The 20,083-nt window shown below is 39.1% G+C and overlaps 1 protein-coding gene across 2 annotated transcripts in view; it reads left to right on the top strand.

The window, feature by feature from the left end:
* The window catches only part of MSH2 (mutS homolog 2), a gene marked incomplete at both ends in the record, with an annotated part of 74,771 nt that overhangs the window by 17,216 nt on the left and 37,472 nt on the right, over window positions 1-20,083 (top strand). For both annotated transcript variants that reach the window (XM_079721353.1, XM_079721352.1), the window contains one exon: window positions 9,477-9,676. In XM_079721353.1, coding sequence (XP_079577479.1) covers window positions 9,477-9,676 — 200 coding nt within the window. The remainder of the gene's footprint in view (window positions 1-9,476; window positions 9,677-20,083) is intronic.

Genomic DNA, 20,083 nt, shown 5'->3' with positions numbered 1-20,083 from the left:
GACTGTAAGTAAAGGTTATTTTCATAGGACATAGCAATAATTTCCAAAATCTGGTGGCCTTATAAGACTTATTAATTAGAAATAACATTTGCGAGAAAGGCTTTATAAGTCAAAATATGATCTACTAAGATAAGAGGAAATATTTTCCCCTTTTTATCTTGGGGAGAAATTTTTTTTTTTAACCAGCAATTACTAAGGCCTGTGGTTTTCAAAGCCAAATGCTGAAATTCCACAGACCAAGAAGAAAAAGTTATACTCCTTAAGGCAGACTTTCACTGAGACAGTCTCCTTTTTTTATCACCATTTCTCAATTCCACCTGCTGTGATACCTCATGCTTTCTGGTTAATGCCTTCCTGGGGTTCTCAGGGCAAGTCTATTAGCTCCCTCTCTAAGCATTTAAGATTGATCTTCAGGATTACACACTGAATCAAGTTTTTTCTTTTTTAATATTTATTTATTTTTTGGCTGCGCCGGGTCTTAGTTGCGGCGCGCGGGCTTAGTTGCCCTGCGGCATGTGGGATCTTAGTTCCCCAACCAGGGATCGAACCAGAGTTCCCTGCATTGCAGGACGGATTCTTAACCACTGGACCACCAGAGAAGTCCCCAGTTTTTTCTTTTTTTTTACTGTCATTGTTTTGGGATGATTTTCTAGCAGAGAAAGTAGTGGAAATCTCTACTCCATCCTCTTAAACAGTAAGTGAGGAGTTAATTTTAAAGTGTGTGGTTGTGCGGTGAATTCTGTTAAGGGAAGCAAAGATTTCTCTTTTTCTTCTATTTTTATTAGAGCAGACATAGGGACAGTTATGACTAGATCTTTGAGTTTGATGCATACATCTTGTCCAGGACTATAGCCCAGTGATAGGTTCAGGAACGATGATGAAAATAGGATTACTTTTAAGTTACTGTCAGGCTCTTAGGAGGAAGAGAAGACAGGTTGCCTGGCACTGTGCTAAGCATCTCATGTTCATTAGCTGTGTGGTGATGGAGGCTGGCTTTAAAGCCAGGCTGGCCTGACTCCAGAGCCCATGCCCTTAAATGCTGTACTGTATTTCTTTTTTTAAATTTAAATTTATTTTATTTATTTACTTTTGGCTGCATTGGGTCTTCGTTGCTGCATGCAGGCTTTCTCTAGTTGCGGCGAGCAGGGGCTGCTCTTCGTTGCGGTGCTCAGGCTTCTCATTGTGGTGGCTTCTTGTTGCAGAGCGCGGGCTCTAGGTTTGCGGGCTTCAGTAGTCGCAGTGCGTGGGCTCAGTAGTTGTGGCTTGTGGGCTTTAGAGCTCAGGCTCAGTAGTTGTGATGCATGGGCTTAGTTGCTCCATGGCATGTGGGATCTTCCCGGACCATTAGCAGGTGGATTCTTAACCACTGCGCCACGAGGGAAGTCCCTGTACTGTATTTCTTGTTTCTGTCAATTGTATTTAATTTGATCCAAGTTGGATTAACATCAGAAGTGAAATGTACTATTTTGGCTTTTATTTAAGTTATATCCATGGAATTGCTTTATGTGTTGTAATGCTCATTTTTCCATTCATTAAAACCTGTTTGCACTGAGACTACAAATACTTTTTAGCTAATGGCTTAAATACTTTAATCTCCAATGAGAATTGATATGTTACTACCTTTTAGGAGTGAGTTTCTGGGCATTTCTTCCTTTTGTGCTTTATCTAACAATCAAATTAGGAATTATAAGAACACTGTCCATATTACTATTTTTGCACTTATTTTCTGATAGGTCCAAAGAGTCCTCATGTTTGCACATACACTAGGACTGTTACTATTACTTTTAATCTTCTGGGGTTTTTTTGTTTTTGTTTTTTTGTCTTTCCATAGATTCATCTGAAGCCTTGGTAATTTTCCCATGTTTTTTCAAAGTTAGAATTATTATTATTATTATTATTATTTTTTGCGGTACACGGGCCTCTCACTATTGTGGCCTCTCCCGTTGTGGAGCACAGGCTCCGGATGCGCAGGCTCAGTGGCCATGGCTCACGGGCCTAGCCGCTCCGCGGCATGTGAGATCTTCCCTGACCGGGGCACGATCCCATGTCCCCTGCATCGGCAGGCGTAGACTCTCAACCACTGTGCCACCAGGGGAGCCCCTCAAAGTTAGAATTCTTTAAAGAACGTTGAATATATGTTAGCATATGAAATAGTTCACTCGTGAAATTGCTGATGGTGTCATTTGCATATGTTGAATTTGGTATTCTTATTGCCTTCTAGTTTAAAACTGAGTATTTCTTTTTCTATGACATTTAATATTATTAATGTAGCAATCTTATTAGAAATATATATCTCCAAATAAAAGTAGTTCTGGGCTTCTCTGGTGGCACAGTGGTTGAGAATCCACCTGCCAATGCAGGGGACACGGGTTTGAGCCCTGGTCTGGGAAGATCCCACATGCCGTGGAGCAACTAAGCCCGTGCACCACAACTACTGAGCCTGTGCTCTAGAGCCCGCAAGCCACAACTACTGGGCCCACGTGCTGCAACTACTGAAGCCCACATGCCTAGAGCCTGTGCTCCACAACAAGAGAAGCCACCACAATGAGAAGCCCGTGCACCGCAACGAAGAGTAGCCCCCACTTGCCGCAACTAGAGGAAGCCCGTGCGCAGCAACGAAGACCCAACACAGCCAAAAATAATAAATAAAATAAATAAATTTATTTTAAAAAAAGTGGTTCCTATAAATGTAGAAATGGTGGTGATGCTTATGTGATAATATATCATGCTTCTTGAGGCAGTGTACTTCCAGGGTTATATTAAGACTTAGACCTAGACTTCTTTCCAGATTATATTAAGTATCCTTTTGTGCAAGGATGTCTTTAGTTAGTAGTCTGTATTCTGTGGAAACAGAGGTCTGGAAGTCATACAGTGAGTGCAGTTTCTTTAAAACAGCAAAGCATTGCTCTGGCCTCAGAGGAAGAACAGGAGGGCTGTCACTCTACTGCTTTTCCACCACTTTTCTCTGCTTCCAATCAAGTTTAGTGGAAACCCCTTTTTTCTGGTCTCTGGGCTGATGTGCTAGTCCCTTTGAATTTTATTTGCCTTCCTGTCCAGTCTGCACCACAAAGGCAGCCCTCTTTCCAGTGCTTTCATGGGGGCCATAGAATTTCTTGCCCCATTGGTCCTTTGTCATACTGGCCCCTCTCTCCTTAGCTTTCTTTCTCAATTAAAAGTGTCTGGAGAAGGTCACAGAATGCTGATTGGACCCACTGTACTTTCAGGCTATCTAGTTTTCACTGCTGCCTGGTATTACTTTTGTTACATGACTCATTTCAGTGACCAATCTAACATTTTTTTTTTTTTTTTTTTTTTCTTTTTTCTCCGCGGTACGCGGGCCTCTCACCGCCGTGGCCTCTCCCGTTGCGGAGCACAGGCTCCGGACGCGCAGGCTCAGCGGCCATGGCTCACGGGCCCAGCCACTCCGGGGCATGCGGGATCCTCCCGGACCGGGGCACGAACCCGTGTCCCCCGCATCGGCAGGCGGACTCCCAACCACTGCACCACCAAGGAAGCCCAATCTAACATTTTTTATTTTCCCTTCAGCTGCCTCCTACGTGTAAGCAGATGATCTCCTCCCTGATTCTTATAATCTCAAAATGTACCTGTATTTTCAGTCTTTTACTCCCTGGCTCTTTCTCAGAAGAGGAAATAATGCTCTTTCCTTTCCAAAGGCAACCTTTCCATTTTGCCTTGGTTATAGTTTTTTTCCCTATTCCTTCTCTGCTTCAGTTTTCTTCCAGTGCATTCTGTACTGTTCTCCCTTCAAGTCTCTGCTGTTGCTGCTCCACCCTCCCCTCCCAAGTATTTTCCTCAAGATCCTATCTCTTTAAATCCCAACTATTTAGAGTATAGGCAAATGAAATACCCCAAAATGAGGTTCCCCAGCTCCCATAGGAATTCTCTGCTTTCTTACTTGTACCACATTTCATTGCATTTTGTATCTTGGTTGTTACTCAGCACTAACTGTAAGATGCAACATGTCCTTCTCCACTAGATTGAAAATTCCTTGAAAGCATGTTCCTTTCTCTTACATTTTGCCATACTTTTTTTTCTTTTTTAATTTTCTCAAGCCTATGTAGCAGATTATCTGCTATTTAATGTATCAAATGAGTGGTTCTGTCTGCGTTAAACCATGTGAAGAACAGATAAAGAAGAGGCTCAAAAACTTGTAATTGTATTTAGGTACCAGATGTGTTCTCAGCCATATAAATAAGCTGTCATGAAATTCCAGTCAACTGTTCTTACAGTGAGAGATCAGAAGTGCTGGTTTTAAAGAACAGAATGGTGATTTTAAAATATCAAAAATTTCATGACTAATTTTATAATTTATTCTTTGGAATTTTAGAGATTAACTTACCCTAAAAATTATCTTGTATTCCAGTCAACTTTTGAATTAATGTATCAAATTGTGACAGCTGAGTAATTTTGAGTAGGATTGACAGGTATACTCTGTTTTGCCAACACTAACTTTGGTACTTCTGAAATTGTGATTTGAAAGTGGGATTGTCATGGAAACAGTAGAGCAGTCTTTTTTAAAAAAACCTCTGTTAGCCAGAACACAAACTAATACTATAATTATTTCTGAAATGGCATGTTGAATAGACTTGTGAAACTAGCAATTTATTAGACTTTTTTTTAAAATAAATTTATTTATTTTTGGCTGCATTGGGTCTTGGTTGCTGTGCACGGGCTTTCTCTAGTTGCGGTGAGCAGGGGCTGCTCTTCACTGCGGTGCATGGGCTTCTTATTGCGGTGGCTTCTCATTGCAGAGGACGGGCTCTACCTGCGCGGGCTTCAGTAGTTGTGGCATGTGGGCTCCGTAGTTGTGGCGCATGGGGGCTTAGTTGCTCCGTGGCATGTGGAATCTTCCCGGACCAGGGCTCGAACCCGTGTTGCCTGCATTGTCAGGCGGATTCCTAACCACTGTGCCGCCAGGGAAGTCCATTATCAGACTTTTAATGATATCCAGGCCAAAGACTGAGGGGGCTGTGTATCTTGCCTTGTGCTATGTGTTCCCTTGCTGTTTTACTTCTTAATACTCTTTCTGGAACTTTATGCTTTTTTTTTTTTTTTTAATTAAAGTACAGTTGATTTACAATGTGTTAATTTCTGCTGTACAGCAAGGTGATTCAGTTATATATATGTATATACATTCTTTTTTTATATTCTTTTCCATTATGGTTTCTCATAGGATATCGAATATAGTTCCATTTGCTATACAGTAGGACCTTGCTGTTTATCCGTTCTATATATAATAGCTTACATCTGCTAACTCCAACCTCCCACTCAATCCCTCTTGCCCTTGGCAACCACAAGTCTGTTCTGTATGTTCATGAGTCTGTTGCTGTTTTGTAGATAGATTCATTTGTGTCATATTTTAGATTCCACATATAAGTGATATCGTACGGTATTTGCCTTTCTCTTTCTGACTGACTTAGTACGGTAATCTCTAGTTGCATCCATGTTGCTGCAAATGGCTTTATTTTGTTCTTTTTCATGCCTGAGTATTATTCCATTATATATATTCATCCATTCATCCATCATCCATTCATCCATCGATGGACATTAGGTTGCTTCCATGTCTTGGCTCTTGTGAATAGTGCTGCTGTGAACATAGGAGGTGCATGTATCTTTTTGAATTAGTTTTGTCTGGGTATATGCCCAGGAATGGGATTGCTGGATCATATGGTAATTCTATTTTTAGTTTTCTGGGGAACCTCCATGCTGTTTTCCAAGTGGCTGCACCAACTTACATTCCCACCTTTTCTCCACACCCTCTCCAACATTTGTTACTTGTAGACTTTTTAGTGATGGCCATTCTGACTGGTGTGAGGTGATACCTCATTGTAGTTTTGATTTGCATTTCTCTAATGATTAGTGATGTTGAGCAACTTTTTATGTGCTTATTGGGCATCTGTATGTCTTCTTTGGAGAAATGTCTATTTAGGTCTTCTGCCCATTTTTCGATTGGGTTGTTTGTTTTTTTGTTGTTGAGTTGTATGAGCTGTTTGTATATTTTGGAAATTAAGCCCTGGTCAGTTGCATTGTTTACAAATATTTTCTCCCAATCTGTAGGTTGTCTTTTCGTTTTGTTTGTGGTTTCCTTTGCTGTGCAAAAGCTTCTAAGTTTGACTAGGTCCCATTTGTTTATTTTTGTTTTTATTTCTATTGCCTTGGGAGACTGAGCTAAGAAAACATTGGTAGGATTTATGTCAGAAAATGTTTTACAAAATTATGATCTCTTCTAGGAGTTTTATGGCATCATGTCTTGTGTTTAAGTCTTTAAGCTATTTTGAGTTTATTTTTGTGTGTGGTGTGAGGCTGTTTTCAACTTCATTGATGTACATGTGGCTGTCCCAGCTTTCCCAACACCACTTGCTGAAGAGACCGTCTTTTTCTCATTGTATATTCTTGCCTCCTTGGTTGAAGATTAATTGACCGTAGGTGTGTGGGTTTATTTCTGGGCTCTCTATTCTGTGGAACTTTATGCCCTTGAACAATGTTGGTTACTTATGATTCTGTGGTCAGCTTGAGAGGAAACAGTGATAAGACACTTGGTGGAACAGGAAAGAAGCATAGGGAGATTCTAGATCAGAGATGTCTTCTCTATGGATACTTACCATTTATGGAGAGTAGCCTAAGGAGTTTTAGGAAAAGAAAGATGAGGTAGGTGAAGCCAGCATCAGGTTTCTTTCGTCCTTTTCCTGACCCCCTTAAACTTCTCTTCCTGCTTTATCGTGAGAACTCAGAAATTTCTTGTGATTGTTAGAACTCACTTTTTTAAACTGTTCTGGGCCGAAGAATCGCTTGAGAAGCTCATTGCAGTTTCATAGGTGGGCCCCAACCTTGGGGATTCTGTATTCCACCTCCAAGTGATTTTAATATGGGTAATCTTGGATCAAACTTGGAGAAGCCCAGTTAGAGCCAGAGGATTAGCTAGGAAGGCCCGAATTTGCTGTGATTTGGCTGCATCTCTTACTCAATTTTGTTTGCTTTGTTTTTAAAATCTAGAGTACAAGCCATAGAAATCTTTTCCTAAGCAGTAAGTGCCTGAATAATTCTGTTTATATAACCTGTGACTGGTTCGTAATACAAGCTTGGTAGCAGATTATTTCCCCACTAATTTGGCATTTGCTACAACAAATATATCTACTACCAACTCCCTAAATATTATCTTGACATTCTATAGAGTTTGTTATTTTTCTCTTTATTTTCATCTTTTAAAGTGATTCAAGGTCACTTAAACCAGTGGCCCAGCCTGGGGCTGTCCTCCCCTCCCCCGCCACCTCTGGGACATTTGGCAGTGTCTGGAGACATTTTGGGTTGTTACTCTGGAAAGAGTATAGTGGGTGGAATTCAGGGATGCTGTTAAACAGCACAGAACAACCCCTCACAGCAAAGAATTATCTAGCCTAAATGTCAATGTTGCCAAGGTTGCAAAATCTTTTTTTTTTTTAACTTTTTACTTTATATTGGAGTATAGCTGATTAACAATGCTGTGATAGTTTCAGGTGCACAGCAAAGCGACTCAGCCATACATAAACATGTATCCATTCTCCCTCAGGCTCCCCTCCCATCCAGGCTGCCACATACCAAGGTTGCAAAATCTTGCTTTAATATTTGTAGTCATTATATGATTACTACAGGGGCAGCATATTTTTCCCTTCATATGACATGCTAGATGAACGTTATGATGATGTAGGAATTGTAAATGCTGATGGAGAGATCAGTAAATAGTTAAGAAATTTAGAAAGCTGATTTGGTTCCTTTTCCTGTTCCTGTGCAATTTGAGGATTAATTTACTACTCATATAGTTTACATATGTAAGGAAAACGGTTGTTCGTCTGATAGCGTTCTAAACCTAGGATTGTCTTCTGTGCCCACACCATTTCCCCTACCTTTGAATGTTAAAGTTTACCTTTCAGCTATTACTTCAATACCATCTACTACAGTTTTTCATACTGCATGTTGTGCCCCAGTGGTGGGTTGTGAAGTTAGTGTAGCAGGTGATAACTAGCATTTTTGAAAAGTTAAATACAATAGAAAGATAAAAGAGTGCACCACATATAGTAGGAGTTAAGTTTTGTCTTGCAAAACCTATTTTAATTATATGTTGTCAGGGAGGAAAGTTTCTTTTTCCTACTACTCTCCTAGTTCTTTGGCTGTGGCCCTATGAATTGGACTGACAAAAGACAGATTAACAAGAGAAAAAACAAACAGAAGTTTATGCTTACATGTGGGAGCACTCAGAGATGAGTAACTCTAGGGTTAGTTGGAACTTGGGCTTATATAGCATCTTAGCAAAGGAACAATAAATTTTCAGAGAAGTGACAAGACAAAGGAAAAGGACTTTGAGTTCCTAGGGCTACAAATTGTGGGAAGGGAAATGTATGGACACTAAAGGTAGATAAAGGCTAGCTGGTAGGGTTATGTAGGTTCCTCTGTTGCCATTTCCAGGCTGTTAAGGATCTAAAGTTGAGATTAATTGTTGTCCTTCCTGGTAAAGAAGGAAGGGGGAGCACCTTGGTAAATTTATGTCCTGCTTTCGGGCAAATAGGGAGAAGGCAAAGAGCTTTCCTTCTTTCTGCTCCTTTTCAATTGTCCTCAACTAAAAATAGTCCTTAAGGACCAAAGTAGTCCTTATGGACACTAGAGTGGCATGTTTTGAGGTGGCTTATTTTGCCCGCTACAGTATCTGTGCATGTGTGTGCTGGGTCATGATGTAAAACTATATTTCTTGCTGTGGATTACAGGGAAAAAAATGGAAAGCCACTGATTCCAATAAATTACAAGAGCAATATTAGCTGTGTATTTTATAGTTATTGAAACAAGCTAAGATTTTATTTATTGATTTTGTGAAGCAATAAACTTATTTCAGTTTTTTAATTAGAAAATTTTGGCTTTGTACTATCATGAGGTAATTTTAGAATGCATTTTGAATTTATAAGACTTTCTGATAGAATAAGTACTGAATTTGGCAACATTCTTGAATTGTAATTCTGTTTTATTAAAGATCATTTTGGCTTTGTACTATCATGAGGTAATTTTAGAATACATTCTGAATTTATAAGACTTTCTGATAGAATAAGTATTGAATTTGGCAACATTCTTGAATTGTAATTCTGTTTCATTAAAGATCATTGTTTCCATGTGCAGTAATGTGTCAATATCAACAATCCCAATAATGAGATTCCTCTATTTAAGAAATGTCAATTTGGTGAAAGGCAAACAAAATTGGGTATATTTCAGTATCATATGATACTACTTAACTAAACATTAATTTGGTTATTAACTAATCACAAACTGCTTACATCACAGTGTTATGGAGCTTTCCATCCTCTATAAAAAACTAACATTTCAGAATAGATTCAAGCTTCTTACATGGAGTTTTTGAGTTGAGACATGCACCTAGTTGACAAATTTTAGTTTCATACTAAAATATTTAAGATTAATTCTAGTATAATTTATTTCAGATTAAATTTAGTAGAAGCTTTTGTAGAAGATGCAGAATTGAGGCAGAGTTTACAAGAAGATTTACTTCGTCGATTTCCAGATCTTAACCGACTTGCCAAGAAATTTCAAAGACAAGCAGCAAACTTACAAGATTGTTACCGACTCTATCAGGGTATAAATCAACTCCCTAATGTTATTCAGGCTCTGGAAAAATATGAAGGTAATAAAATGATTTTGTTTTTGTTTTCCTTCACTCTCAATATACTTAGCAAATGTTCTGTCCTTTTAAAGTTGGTTCTAGTGACTCGTCTTTAAGTTCTCTTAATAGGTTTGTATTGCCCTCTGGCTGTATCACAGAAGCCAGAAGTCATGAGACAATTTAGAATTTTTGTTTTTTAGAAATGAATATTAGGATTACGAGGTTTATTAATAGGTGTCTTGCACTAACAGTGGCAGTTGAACAGGGTTTGACTCACAGGACCCGAAATGACAGTGCTTACAAACATATGGTTTATTACGGGAAAAGGATACAGTCTAGCAGCTGCACTAAAGTAAGGATAATGCATCACAGCCAAAGGCTGTCACAGCAAGGGGGCCAGGGAGGTCAGGTGCAGGTACCTATAAAAAGGTCCTTGGTGAGGTGCACCTTCTCAGATCAGGGACCATTATTGTATGCAGAACACCCTGGAACCAGGGAGCCTAAAACTGTATTGCTGGGCTTCTTAATATTTTGCTGGTCTTGTGGGCGTATTCCTGTTCTGTAACTAGTTTCTGCAGCAGAGCCCTCTTGGGGCCTCAGTGAGAGCAGGTGCAAATCATCCATTACATGGTGCTAAGCTGAATGAACCACCTTGAATCTCCTAGGACTAGAGATTACAAAACAACACAATTAGTATGTTTCATGCCTTGACCATCGCCGTGCAGGAACTTTAAGAAAACACCGGAGGCTAATTCCAGGCCTGCGGGAATTAATGTTTCCAGTACACCTATGAAAGAAAGTTAAGACAGAAGGTCTTGGTGGTAACAGCTGAAGTCAGAGGGAAGTTACTACAGTAAAGTAAGCAAAGTCATATATTAGTTAATCAATATAGTATTGGTGGATAAAATCAACTTGCTCTTACAAGCATAGTTTTTAACTTTAAGTGAACATAAGTTTCTACAACAAATATTTTAGTAAGTACAAAGTTATATGTCTAATACATAAAGCATTTTAAGTTTCAGAGTTAAAAATCAACATCTCTTAGAACTATGGAAAACAAACCTTTCAATATTATGAGAAAGCTTTATGATTTTTTCTGTAGGCAGACTTAAAAAAAACTATGATTACTGGTACAAAATAAGTATAGATTTAATTTAAATTTTATGGTAACCTTTCCTCTTGTTTATCTAACAGAGTGTAAAAGAATAGCTAACTGCTTATCGTTTCAGAGTACCACTGTATAAAAGGTATTCCTGTTCTAATCAAGGCTCCTCAGACTGATGAGGCTTAAATGCCGTAGAATTTAGTTCCACCAAAGTGGAATTAAAGAAAATGGGTCTTTAATCTTTTCTGTTTCACATTTCTTTAGTGTGGCTTAATTTCCCTCCTTTGTGCCTCAATTTCCTCATCCTGTAAATGAATATCTTCTACTGCTACGATTTTCTGACTCTGTCTCCTCTGGCCTCATTCCAGCAGGATCAGTTGGAAGCACAAGGGGATTGACTGGTGTTAGGGATGTAATCAGGGTGTAATCATGGAGATAGGCTCTCTAAACAATTTACTCTTACCACTTAACATCAGCTGTTTTAAACATTTGTCTCACATCTCTTCCCTCATGAGGTAAAAAAGCCATCCTTGTCCCTGTGTCCTCCTCTTGTACTTATACTCAGTGAAGTTTCTGAAAGCCTACATTTCCATATTCCATTCACTCCACTGGCTTCAGCCCTGACCACTGTACTGAAATGGCATTTGCTAAGTGACTTACTTGTTGCTGAATTCAGTGAACACGGTCCAGTCCTTATCTTACTAGGTTTCACTGGTGAGTGTGACAGGCTTTTTTTCCTCCCAGTTTTATTGAGAAATAATTGACATATAACATTGTATAAATTTAGGTGTACAACACGATTTAATATGTATATATATACTACGTAAATGATCACCACAATAAGTTTAGTTAACATCGTCACCTCACGTAGTTTTTTTTTTCTTATGAAGAGACCTTTTAAGGTCTAATCTCTTAGCAGCTTTTCGAATATACAATACAGTTTTAGTTTTTGTTTTTTAATTACAGTCACCATGTTGTACATTACCTTGCCAGGACTTAAATCTTATAACTTGAAATTTGTACCTTTTGACCACCTTCACCCATTTCCTCCACCCCCTGCCTCTCGCAACCACCAGTCTGTTCTGTGTTTATGAGTTTGGTTTTATTAGGTTCCACATATAAGTGAGATCACAAAGTATTTGACTTTCCCTGTCTCACTCTTTTCACTTGACATAATGCCCTCAAGGTCCATCCATGTTGTTGCAGATGGCAGGATTTCTTTCTTTATGGTTGAAGGATACTCCGTTGTACATATGTATCACAGTTTCTTTATCCATTCCTTTGCTGGTGGACACTTAGGGTGTTTCCGTGTCTTGGCTGTTGTAAATGATGCTGCAGTGAACGTGGGGGGTGCAGATATTTCTTCGAGATAATGATTTTGTTTCCTTTAGATATATACCCAGAACTGGAATTGCTGGATCCTTCTATTTTTTGCCATCCTCTTCAGTGTAGTCACCCCACGCCCACCCCACAACCCCCAGTTCTATTTTTGGCCCCCTTTTCACTCAATACCTGAAACTTTAAACCTGGGAGTTTTGAATGAGTTCTTGAAAGTATCCTGAGATTTAATGCAAAATTTTGTGTATTTGTATTTTTGGAGGGGTAAAGGATCTGCAAGTTTCATCAGATATTTGAAAGTATCTGTAAACCACCCCCCCAAAAAAAAAGGTAAGAAATATTGCTCTGCATATTCTCTGGGGAATCTTTCTTATTCCCTGAAATAAGCATGGAAGTTAGGAATTGGATTTGAAAGGCTTGGCTCTCTTCATGAACCTCTCTGCATATGTGTGGATTAATGTACTTGAGAGTTTTCAACAAGTCAGTAATTCCCTACTTTTTCAGTGATACACTTAATATAAGACCTGTGAGATATCATAACATTAGACATCATCACATATAGACCTGTGAGATATCATAACATTATGTAAATCAAATGCTTTACATTGTCAGTTTGATAACTGATGTCCAGTTAAGGTATTTGAAATCACCCAGCCTAGAAAATATTAAAGGAGGAAGACTGTTCCAAGTTCCGTGGTGCTAAGAGCTATGTATTTTCTTTCAATAACATGGAACATTGGAGAATCTAGGTGTATCCTAGTCACTGGGAACCTAACTAATCTCTCGAGTTGATTTACAATATTAGTTTCAGGTGTACAACATAGTGATTCAGTATTTTTATAGATTATACTCCATTTAAAGTTATTATAAAATATTGGCTATATTCCCTATGCTGTACAATATATCCTTGTAACTTATTTTACCCATAGTAGTTTGTACCTCTTAATCCCCTACCCCTATGTTGCCCCTCCCCGCTTCTCTCTCCCCACTGGTAACCATTAGCTTGTTCTCTATATCTGTGCATCTGTTTGTTTTATTATATTCATTTGTTTGTTTTATTTTTTAGATTCCGCATATAAATGATAACATACAGTATTTGGCTTTCTCTGTCTGACTTCATTAAGCATCATACCTTCCAGGTCCATCCATGTTGTTGGAAATGGCAAAATTTCATCCTTTTTTTTTTACGGCTGAGTAATATTCCATTCACACACACACACACACACACACACACACACACACACACCCCACCCCCCCTTCTTTGCCCATTAATCTGTTGATGGACACAGGTTCCTTCCATATCTTGGCAATTGTAAATAATGCTGATAGGAATATTGGGATTTGTGTATCTTTTTGAATTAGTGTTTTCATTTTCTTCGGATATATACCCAGGAGTGGAATTGCTGGATCATATGGTAGTTCTATGTTTAGTTATTTTTTTTTGCATACTGTTTTTCACAGTGGCTGCACCAGTTTACACTCCCACCAACAGTTTATGAGGGTTCCCTTTTTTCTACATCCTTGCCAACAATTTCTTATTTGTGGTCTTTTTAATGATAGCCATTCTGACAGGTGTGAGGTGATGTCTCATTGTGGTTTTGATTTGCATTTTTCTGATGATTAGCGATGTTGAGCATCTTTTCATGTGCCTCTCTTGAGTTTAAAATGGCATTTTGCAGAGTTCAGCATAGCTCCTTAGCCTACTGACTTCATGGAGAAAGTCAAAACTGAGGCTAATTTATGAGGAAAAGCCAGATGCACTCTCCTTAAAAGTAAAATCATTAAAAGTTTAAAAAAATATGTTTGTATATTACTAGAAATTGAGTGTATTCTGCTATCCTGTGATGTTTTGGTTTTGATTAACTCTAGGTTTAATGTTATTTTAATGTTATTACTGGAAAAAAAATGAAAAAAAGTAAATTCAGAGACAGCAGAGGGCAGCAACAGTTTAGAAAGTAGATTTGCATTGAGAGATAAAAGCTCTACTCTAAATTATCTTTCTCCTGTTTAAAAAAAAAGGCTATTTGAAAAATGTACTTGGCCTCCCTTATTCCTCATATCTTTTAAAATTGAAAAGTTGAGACACACATTTGCAGCAACATGGATGGATCCAGAGTTTATCAAACTAAGCGAAGTAAGTCAGAAAGAGAAAGACAAATACCATATAATATCATTTATATATGGAATCTAAACTACGACGTAAATGAACCTATCTACAAAACAGAAACAGACTCATAGACATAGAGAACAGACTTTTGGTTGCCAAGGGGGAAGGGGGTCGGGGAGGGAAGGATTGGGAGTTTGGGGTTAGCAGATGCAATCTATTATATATAGAATGGATAAAAAATGAGGTCCTACTGTATGGCAAAGGGAACTATATTCAATATCCTGTGATAAACCATAATGCAAAAGAATATGAAAAAGAATATATATGTGTAACTGAATCATTTTGCTATATAACAGAAATTAACAGAACATTGTAAATTATAGTTCAATAAAATTGTTTTAAAAAATTGAGGCACAACCTAAAACAATGGTATTCTGCATTTGGAGCATATTTCTGATAGTGCTTAAAACAACTCTAAGTATCTAGATTCTGTTGATGAATTATATTGTAACAGCTATCACACTGAGGTATGTAACCCTTCCTTCTGCCCACATCCAAGTAATCATCCTTTTCTGTTTCAGTATATTTAAAAACCTTACATGTGCTATTTTCCCTCCCCTGGTCATTGCATCCTCCTCAATGAACCCATAGTAATCTTTCTTAGCACGTCTGATCATATCATTTCTTCCCTTTTGGTTATGAACACATTAATTTGCTTCCCATAACCTACCAGAAGAAGACCCATTCCTGTGCCTGGCTGGCTGCTACTTCTCAGTCAGCCTCCCTTATACTCCCTCACCTACTCTTCTCCTCACTGTGCTGGTTCTCCAGACTGCTCTCATTTTTTGTGCTTTTCGCCATGTTTTTCCTTTGTCTTAAATGCCCTTTACTACCTTGTCCATGTGATGGAACCCTACTAATATTTAAGATTGAGCTCAAATATCACCCTTTCTGTGAAGCTTTCTCTGCCCTCCTCATGCAGTTTTCTGGTTTCCATAGCACCTTCTGCTTATCTCCATTGCTTTTTAACCCTAAATAACATAGTAAGTTAGTCTAATAATAATCCCCCCCCCCTTTTTTTTTTGCGGTGCACGGGCCTCTCACTGTTGTGGCCTCTCCCATTGCGGAGCATAGGCTCCGGACGCACAGGCTCAGCGGCCATGGCTCACGGGCCCAGCCGCTCCGTGGCATGTGGGATCTTCCCGGACCGGGGCACGAACCCGTGTCCCCTGCATCAGCAGGGGTACTCTCAACCACTGCGCCGCCAGGGAAGCCCCAATAATGCCCCCTTTTAACCTGATTGCTCAGTTTCGTTCTAAATAGAAGATAAGAATATGAAAGCAATTTGGCATTTCTGAAAAGGAATCTGCTTTACTAATGTAGCACTTTTTAAACTTTAGCCTATAAAGCTGCAATTTAAGATCTGGTTGGATTTTGTATTTTGGAGATATTTTCTTTAAATTTCATCTTTATCAGTTTATAAAAGCAAGGTAAACTCTTTGTAGTAATTATTCTACCATCCAGAGGTAATCATTATTAATATTTTGCTTTATGTTGTTTCATTCTTTAAGCAAAATTATAGAAGGTCAGTTAAGCTTAACACTTTCTTTGACAAGCAAGACTTGTTCTAATGTAGTTCATATATTAGGAAACAATTTGAGCATAATGTGAATTTTGTGTTGCTTATGCACATTTTGCCCATGGGAAACACTGGGTGAATGCAGAAAATTGCACCCAGCTGAACTGAGCAGTGTAGGCATACACAAAATGTACACAGACACACACCTCAAACATCCACCGTGTGTTCATGAGCCACACTCATTTGCATGTGGTGTTACAGCTTTGCACTGCACTTCAGAGGACTCACCATTTCACAGTAACTTACAAGCTGCAGCCTTTTGGAAGTCCACCTCCACAAGCAAACTTAATGTCTTTTGTGAGGTAAAATGCATTATTTATTGTAGTATTTTTGTATTTCCTATACATTTAATTTAATTTAACATGTGTAAAACTGCCCTTTAAATTCTTTTGTTTTTTATTTCTTTTCTTAATTTTATTTATTTTTTCATGGAAGTATAATTGACTTACCCAGTTAGTGTCAAGTCATAGAGGTTAAATTATGGCAACCAACAATTAGTACTATTTTTACTATTGTAAAATCAGTATTATTTATTTATTAAATGTACAATTAGAACATTTTTATCCCACCAATATATTCTTTTACACTTTTGCATACAGCCAGTTCTGTTATAATGAAACATATGCATCCCTATGCAAAACTGCAATAAAAACTAGTTTACGAGATAAAAGAGGTCAAGGCACAACACTCAGAAACTTCATCAGTTACACTTCCGGTCGCCAAATGTGTGGAGGTTTCGCCCCACAACAAGTGATTTCCTGTGACACTAACTGGGTGTTCTGCAGTTTAACTCAGTTGTGACACTGTCTCCCTGGAGATAGCATCAGATCCCATAGGTTAAGGGTTCAATCCCACAAGCCTGGTGCCCTGCAGCCTCTCTACCCAGTCTCAAGCCCAGGTATTACCTGTACTTCTGACCAACCAGTTACAGAGGAGATCCCAATGACCCCCTTCTTGGGTTTAATCAATTTGCTAAAACAGCTCACTAAACTCAGGGAAACACTTAACTTACACTTAACAGTTTATTGATAAAGGATGCAGATGAACAGCCAGATGAAGAGATATGACAAGTGTGGGGGGCTCCTGAGCACAGGAGCTTCTGTCCTATAGAGTTGAGTTGTGTCACCTTTCTGGTGGATGTGTTTGCCCTCCTGAAAGCTCTCTGAACGGAACATGCCCCCCGCCACCACTACTGGGGTTTTAGGAAGCTTCCTCACGTACGCTTGATCAATTTCCCCTCTCTGGATGACGGCGGAGTGGGGGGTAGAACTAAAAATTCCAAGCTCCTAATCATGGCTGGTCTTTCTGGTGACCAGCCCCCATTCAAGAGCTCATCTCGGGTCACCTTATTAGAACAAGAGATGCTCCTAGTACTCTGGTCACTTAGGAAATTACAAGCGTTTTAGGAACTCTGTGTCAGGAACCAGGAGCAGAGACCAGTACACTTTCTGTTATCTCACAGAGACTAGCATGGTATAAAATGATACTCATAACTAATCAGTGGAATCAGAAGAGAAAGTCAGCATAGGAAAGAAAATTACTGTTTTGTCAAAATGACAATAGTAAGAAAGGAAAATGAGGTATATTGTCAGGGAAAGTATTACCTGCAAATGAAGGAATGGAAACAGGTGGCTGTGCTCAACAAAAGGGGTGACGTGACCCGAGAATCTGAAAAGGAAGAGAGGGCAGGGGCCATGAGGGAGGATAAGAGACCAAAACTATAGGGCGGCTGTTGGTGGTGGAGGAATAACAGAGATGCCCTTGTGCTAAAGGTTGTTATTTAGAGCGATTGAATTATTTTGATCTTTTACCATGATTGACTGCACTTCAACTGTTGGCTTCTTTGCTAATTTGGTAATGTTTTGGCTCCAGCCTCATATTTGTGTGAATACTGTAAACTTTCATTAGCAGCATCTTGCTAGGCTTTTTGCCACTTACATGAATTTTTAAATCCATTTCATAAATATATTTAAAGGGTCAGATAAAATTTAATTGTACTTCATAAAACTTCTAGGTTGGAGTTAATAATAGAAGGAAATTACGTTAAATTAGTCAAGGGAACATGGGCATAGAATAAATTTTTAAATCTTTGTTAATTGAAACTCATGTCTTTTTTTTTTTTTTTTTTTTTTTTTTTTTGCGGTATGCGGGCCTCTCACTGTTGTGGCCTCTCCCACTGCGGATAATAAAAAGACATGAGTTTCGGGCTTCCCTGGTGGCGCAGTGGTTGAGAGTCCGCCTGCCGATGCAGGGGACACGGGTTCGTGCCCTGGTCTGGGAGGATCCCACATGCTGTGGAGCGGCTGGGCCCGTGAGCCATGGCCGCTGGGCCTGCGCGTCTGGAGCCTGTGCTCCGCAACGGGAGAGGCCACAGCAGTGAGAGGCCTGCGTACCGCAAAAAAAAAAAAAAAAAATTTACTAGAACAAGGATGTTAATACTAACTTGATAATTAATTTAGACTTTAGGTTGGTTTTTCCGGTCATATTCTATTTGGAAAGTCTGATTCAGCAGATTTGTGACTAGTGGTAGGCCTTGGACCTGAGTTAGTGTCGGGAGGGCACGTGTAGGGAGGCACCTCATGTCTGTTACCCAGAACTCTCCTATAGTTCATTTTGATTTTAGTGTTACTTGCTCATTTAACTTGATTAGAAAATCTTAGTGTCTTTTCCTTAATTATTTTGCCAGCTGTTTCCAGTTACTTCTCAGTTACATTAAATAAAATGTAAATGATTTGAGAGAGAAGACGTTTACCAGTGAGTATCAATAATTTAGGTGCAATTACAGCCAATTTACCCAGCAACCTCAACTTTGCCAGACACAGATCTGGGAAAGTCTTCTCGTGGTGGGAAGTTGGGGGCCTGTGGTGTGGTTGGTGTCTGCCTGTGGTGAATAAGACCGGGCATTGCAAGCTCGTGCCTGGAGGGGCCCGTCAGGTTACAGATATTGAGGCAGAATGGTGGGCTGATATTCTGATGAGCTAGGGAAGTCATGGTCTGACTAAAGTGGACCATTGCTGGTCGGACTACCTGATTATCACTGAATGGGAATTCTGACTGAGGATTTCTCATATGGGCCTATGTTTCAAAGTCTACTCTGAATTCCTCCTTCTAAACTCTGCTTTTGGTGTTCTCTCTCTCAGCAAATGGCCCCATTATCTACCCAGTGGTCTAAGCCTTGGGAATCAGCCTTAACTGTTTCCTCTCCCTCTTTGCATTCACTTAGTCACTAAGTCCTATTGGTATCGCATCATATATATTCTTCACCTCGGACACCTTTCCATCCCACTGCCAGCACCCTAGTCCAGGCTATAGCATTTCTTACCTGAACTACTGTCAGCCTCCTAATGCTTTTACTATCTCTTGTCTTGGCTCTTTCTAATCCTTTCTCTTTGCTTCAGCCAACTGTCTTTCTCAATATGTAAATATATTTATAAATAAAAATATAAATGTGTTGTTAACCCTTCAGGGGTTTTTCACTGCCTTTATATATTTACTGCCCTTATATTTCACTGCCTTATATTTTTGTGTGATTACTTGTCTAATGTCTGTTTCCCTCACATGCTGTAAGGGCAGAGACAAGACTGGGGTTTGACAGGCCCCTCATAAATTGTTGCCTCTGCCTATCTCTCTGTCTATCCTTTCCCTCCTAGGACTCATTGCCAGTGTTTCTCAGACTTTTTTGACCATGTCTCACAGTAAGATATATATTTTCATTTGACTTAGTGCATACCCATGGGTGTGTCTATGCAGTGTTAAAAAACAAAATTCAACTGAGTGAATTTTAAAGATCTTATTGGCTTTATTGAACAATTCATGAATTGGGCAGCATCCCATCCAGGAGATAGAAAGGAGCTCTCAAGAGCTGTACAAAATGAAAGACTTTCATAGGCAGAAGGGAGCTGAAACAAGGAAGTTATAAAAAGCGGGTTGGTTATTGTAAGGTTACTTTCCTTTAGGGGATTGTAAGGGTCTGTCAGGTGTATTACCTAACTGGTGCTGATCAGGTGATTCCTGATTGGCTGGTTTAAGCTTCCATTTCTGGGAGAGCCGAAACTGTAGTTAAGGTAAGCCTCGATTTGGTGACATGGGGCTTAGCATAAGCGACTCCATTTGGGGCCTGGTGTCTTGTTTTTAACAACATGTATACACGGTATATATAAAAACTGAAATAATTTTATAATAAATTGTATAAACTGAAATAATATGTAAAACTGAAACAACAATACAGTGTACTTGGAC

The sequence above is a fragment of the Hyperoodon ampullatus genome, assembly GCF_949752795.1.
Source record: "Hyperoodon ampullatus genome assembly, chromosome: 15".
NCBI classification, from domain to species: Eukaryota; Metazoa; Chordata; class Mammalia; order Artiodactyla; family Ziphiidae; genus Hyperoodon; species Hyperoodon ampullatus.
Note: the sequence above shows the minus strand (reverse complement) of the source record. Positions and strands in the feature narration are given on the sequence as shown.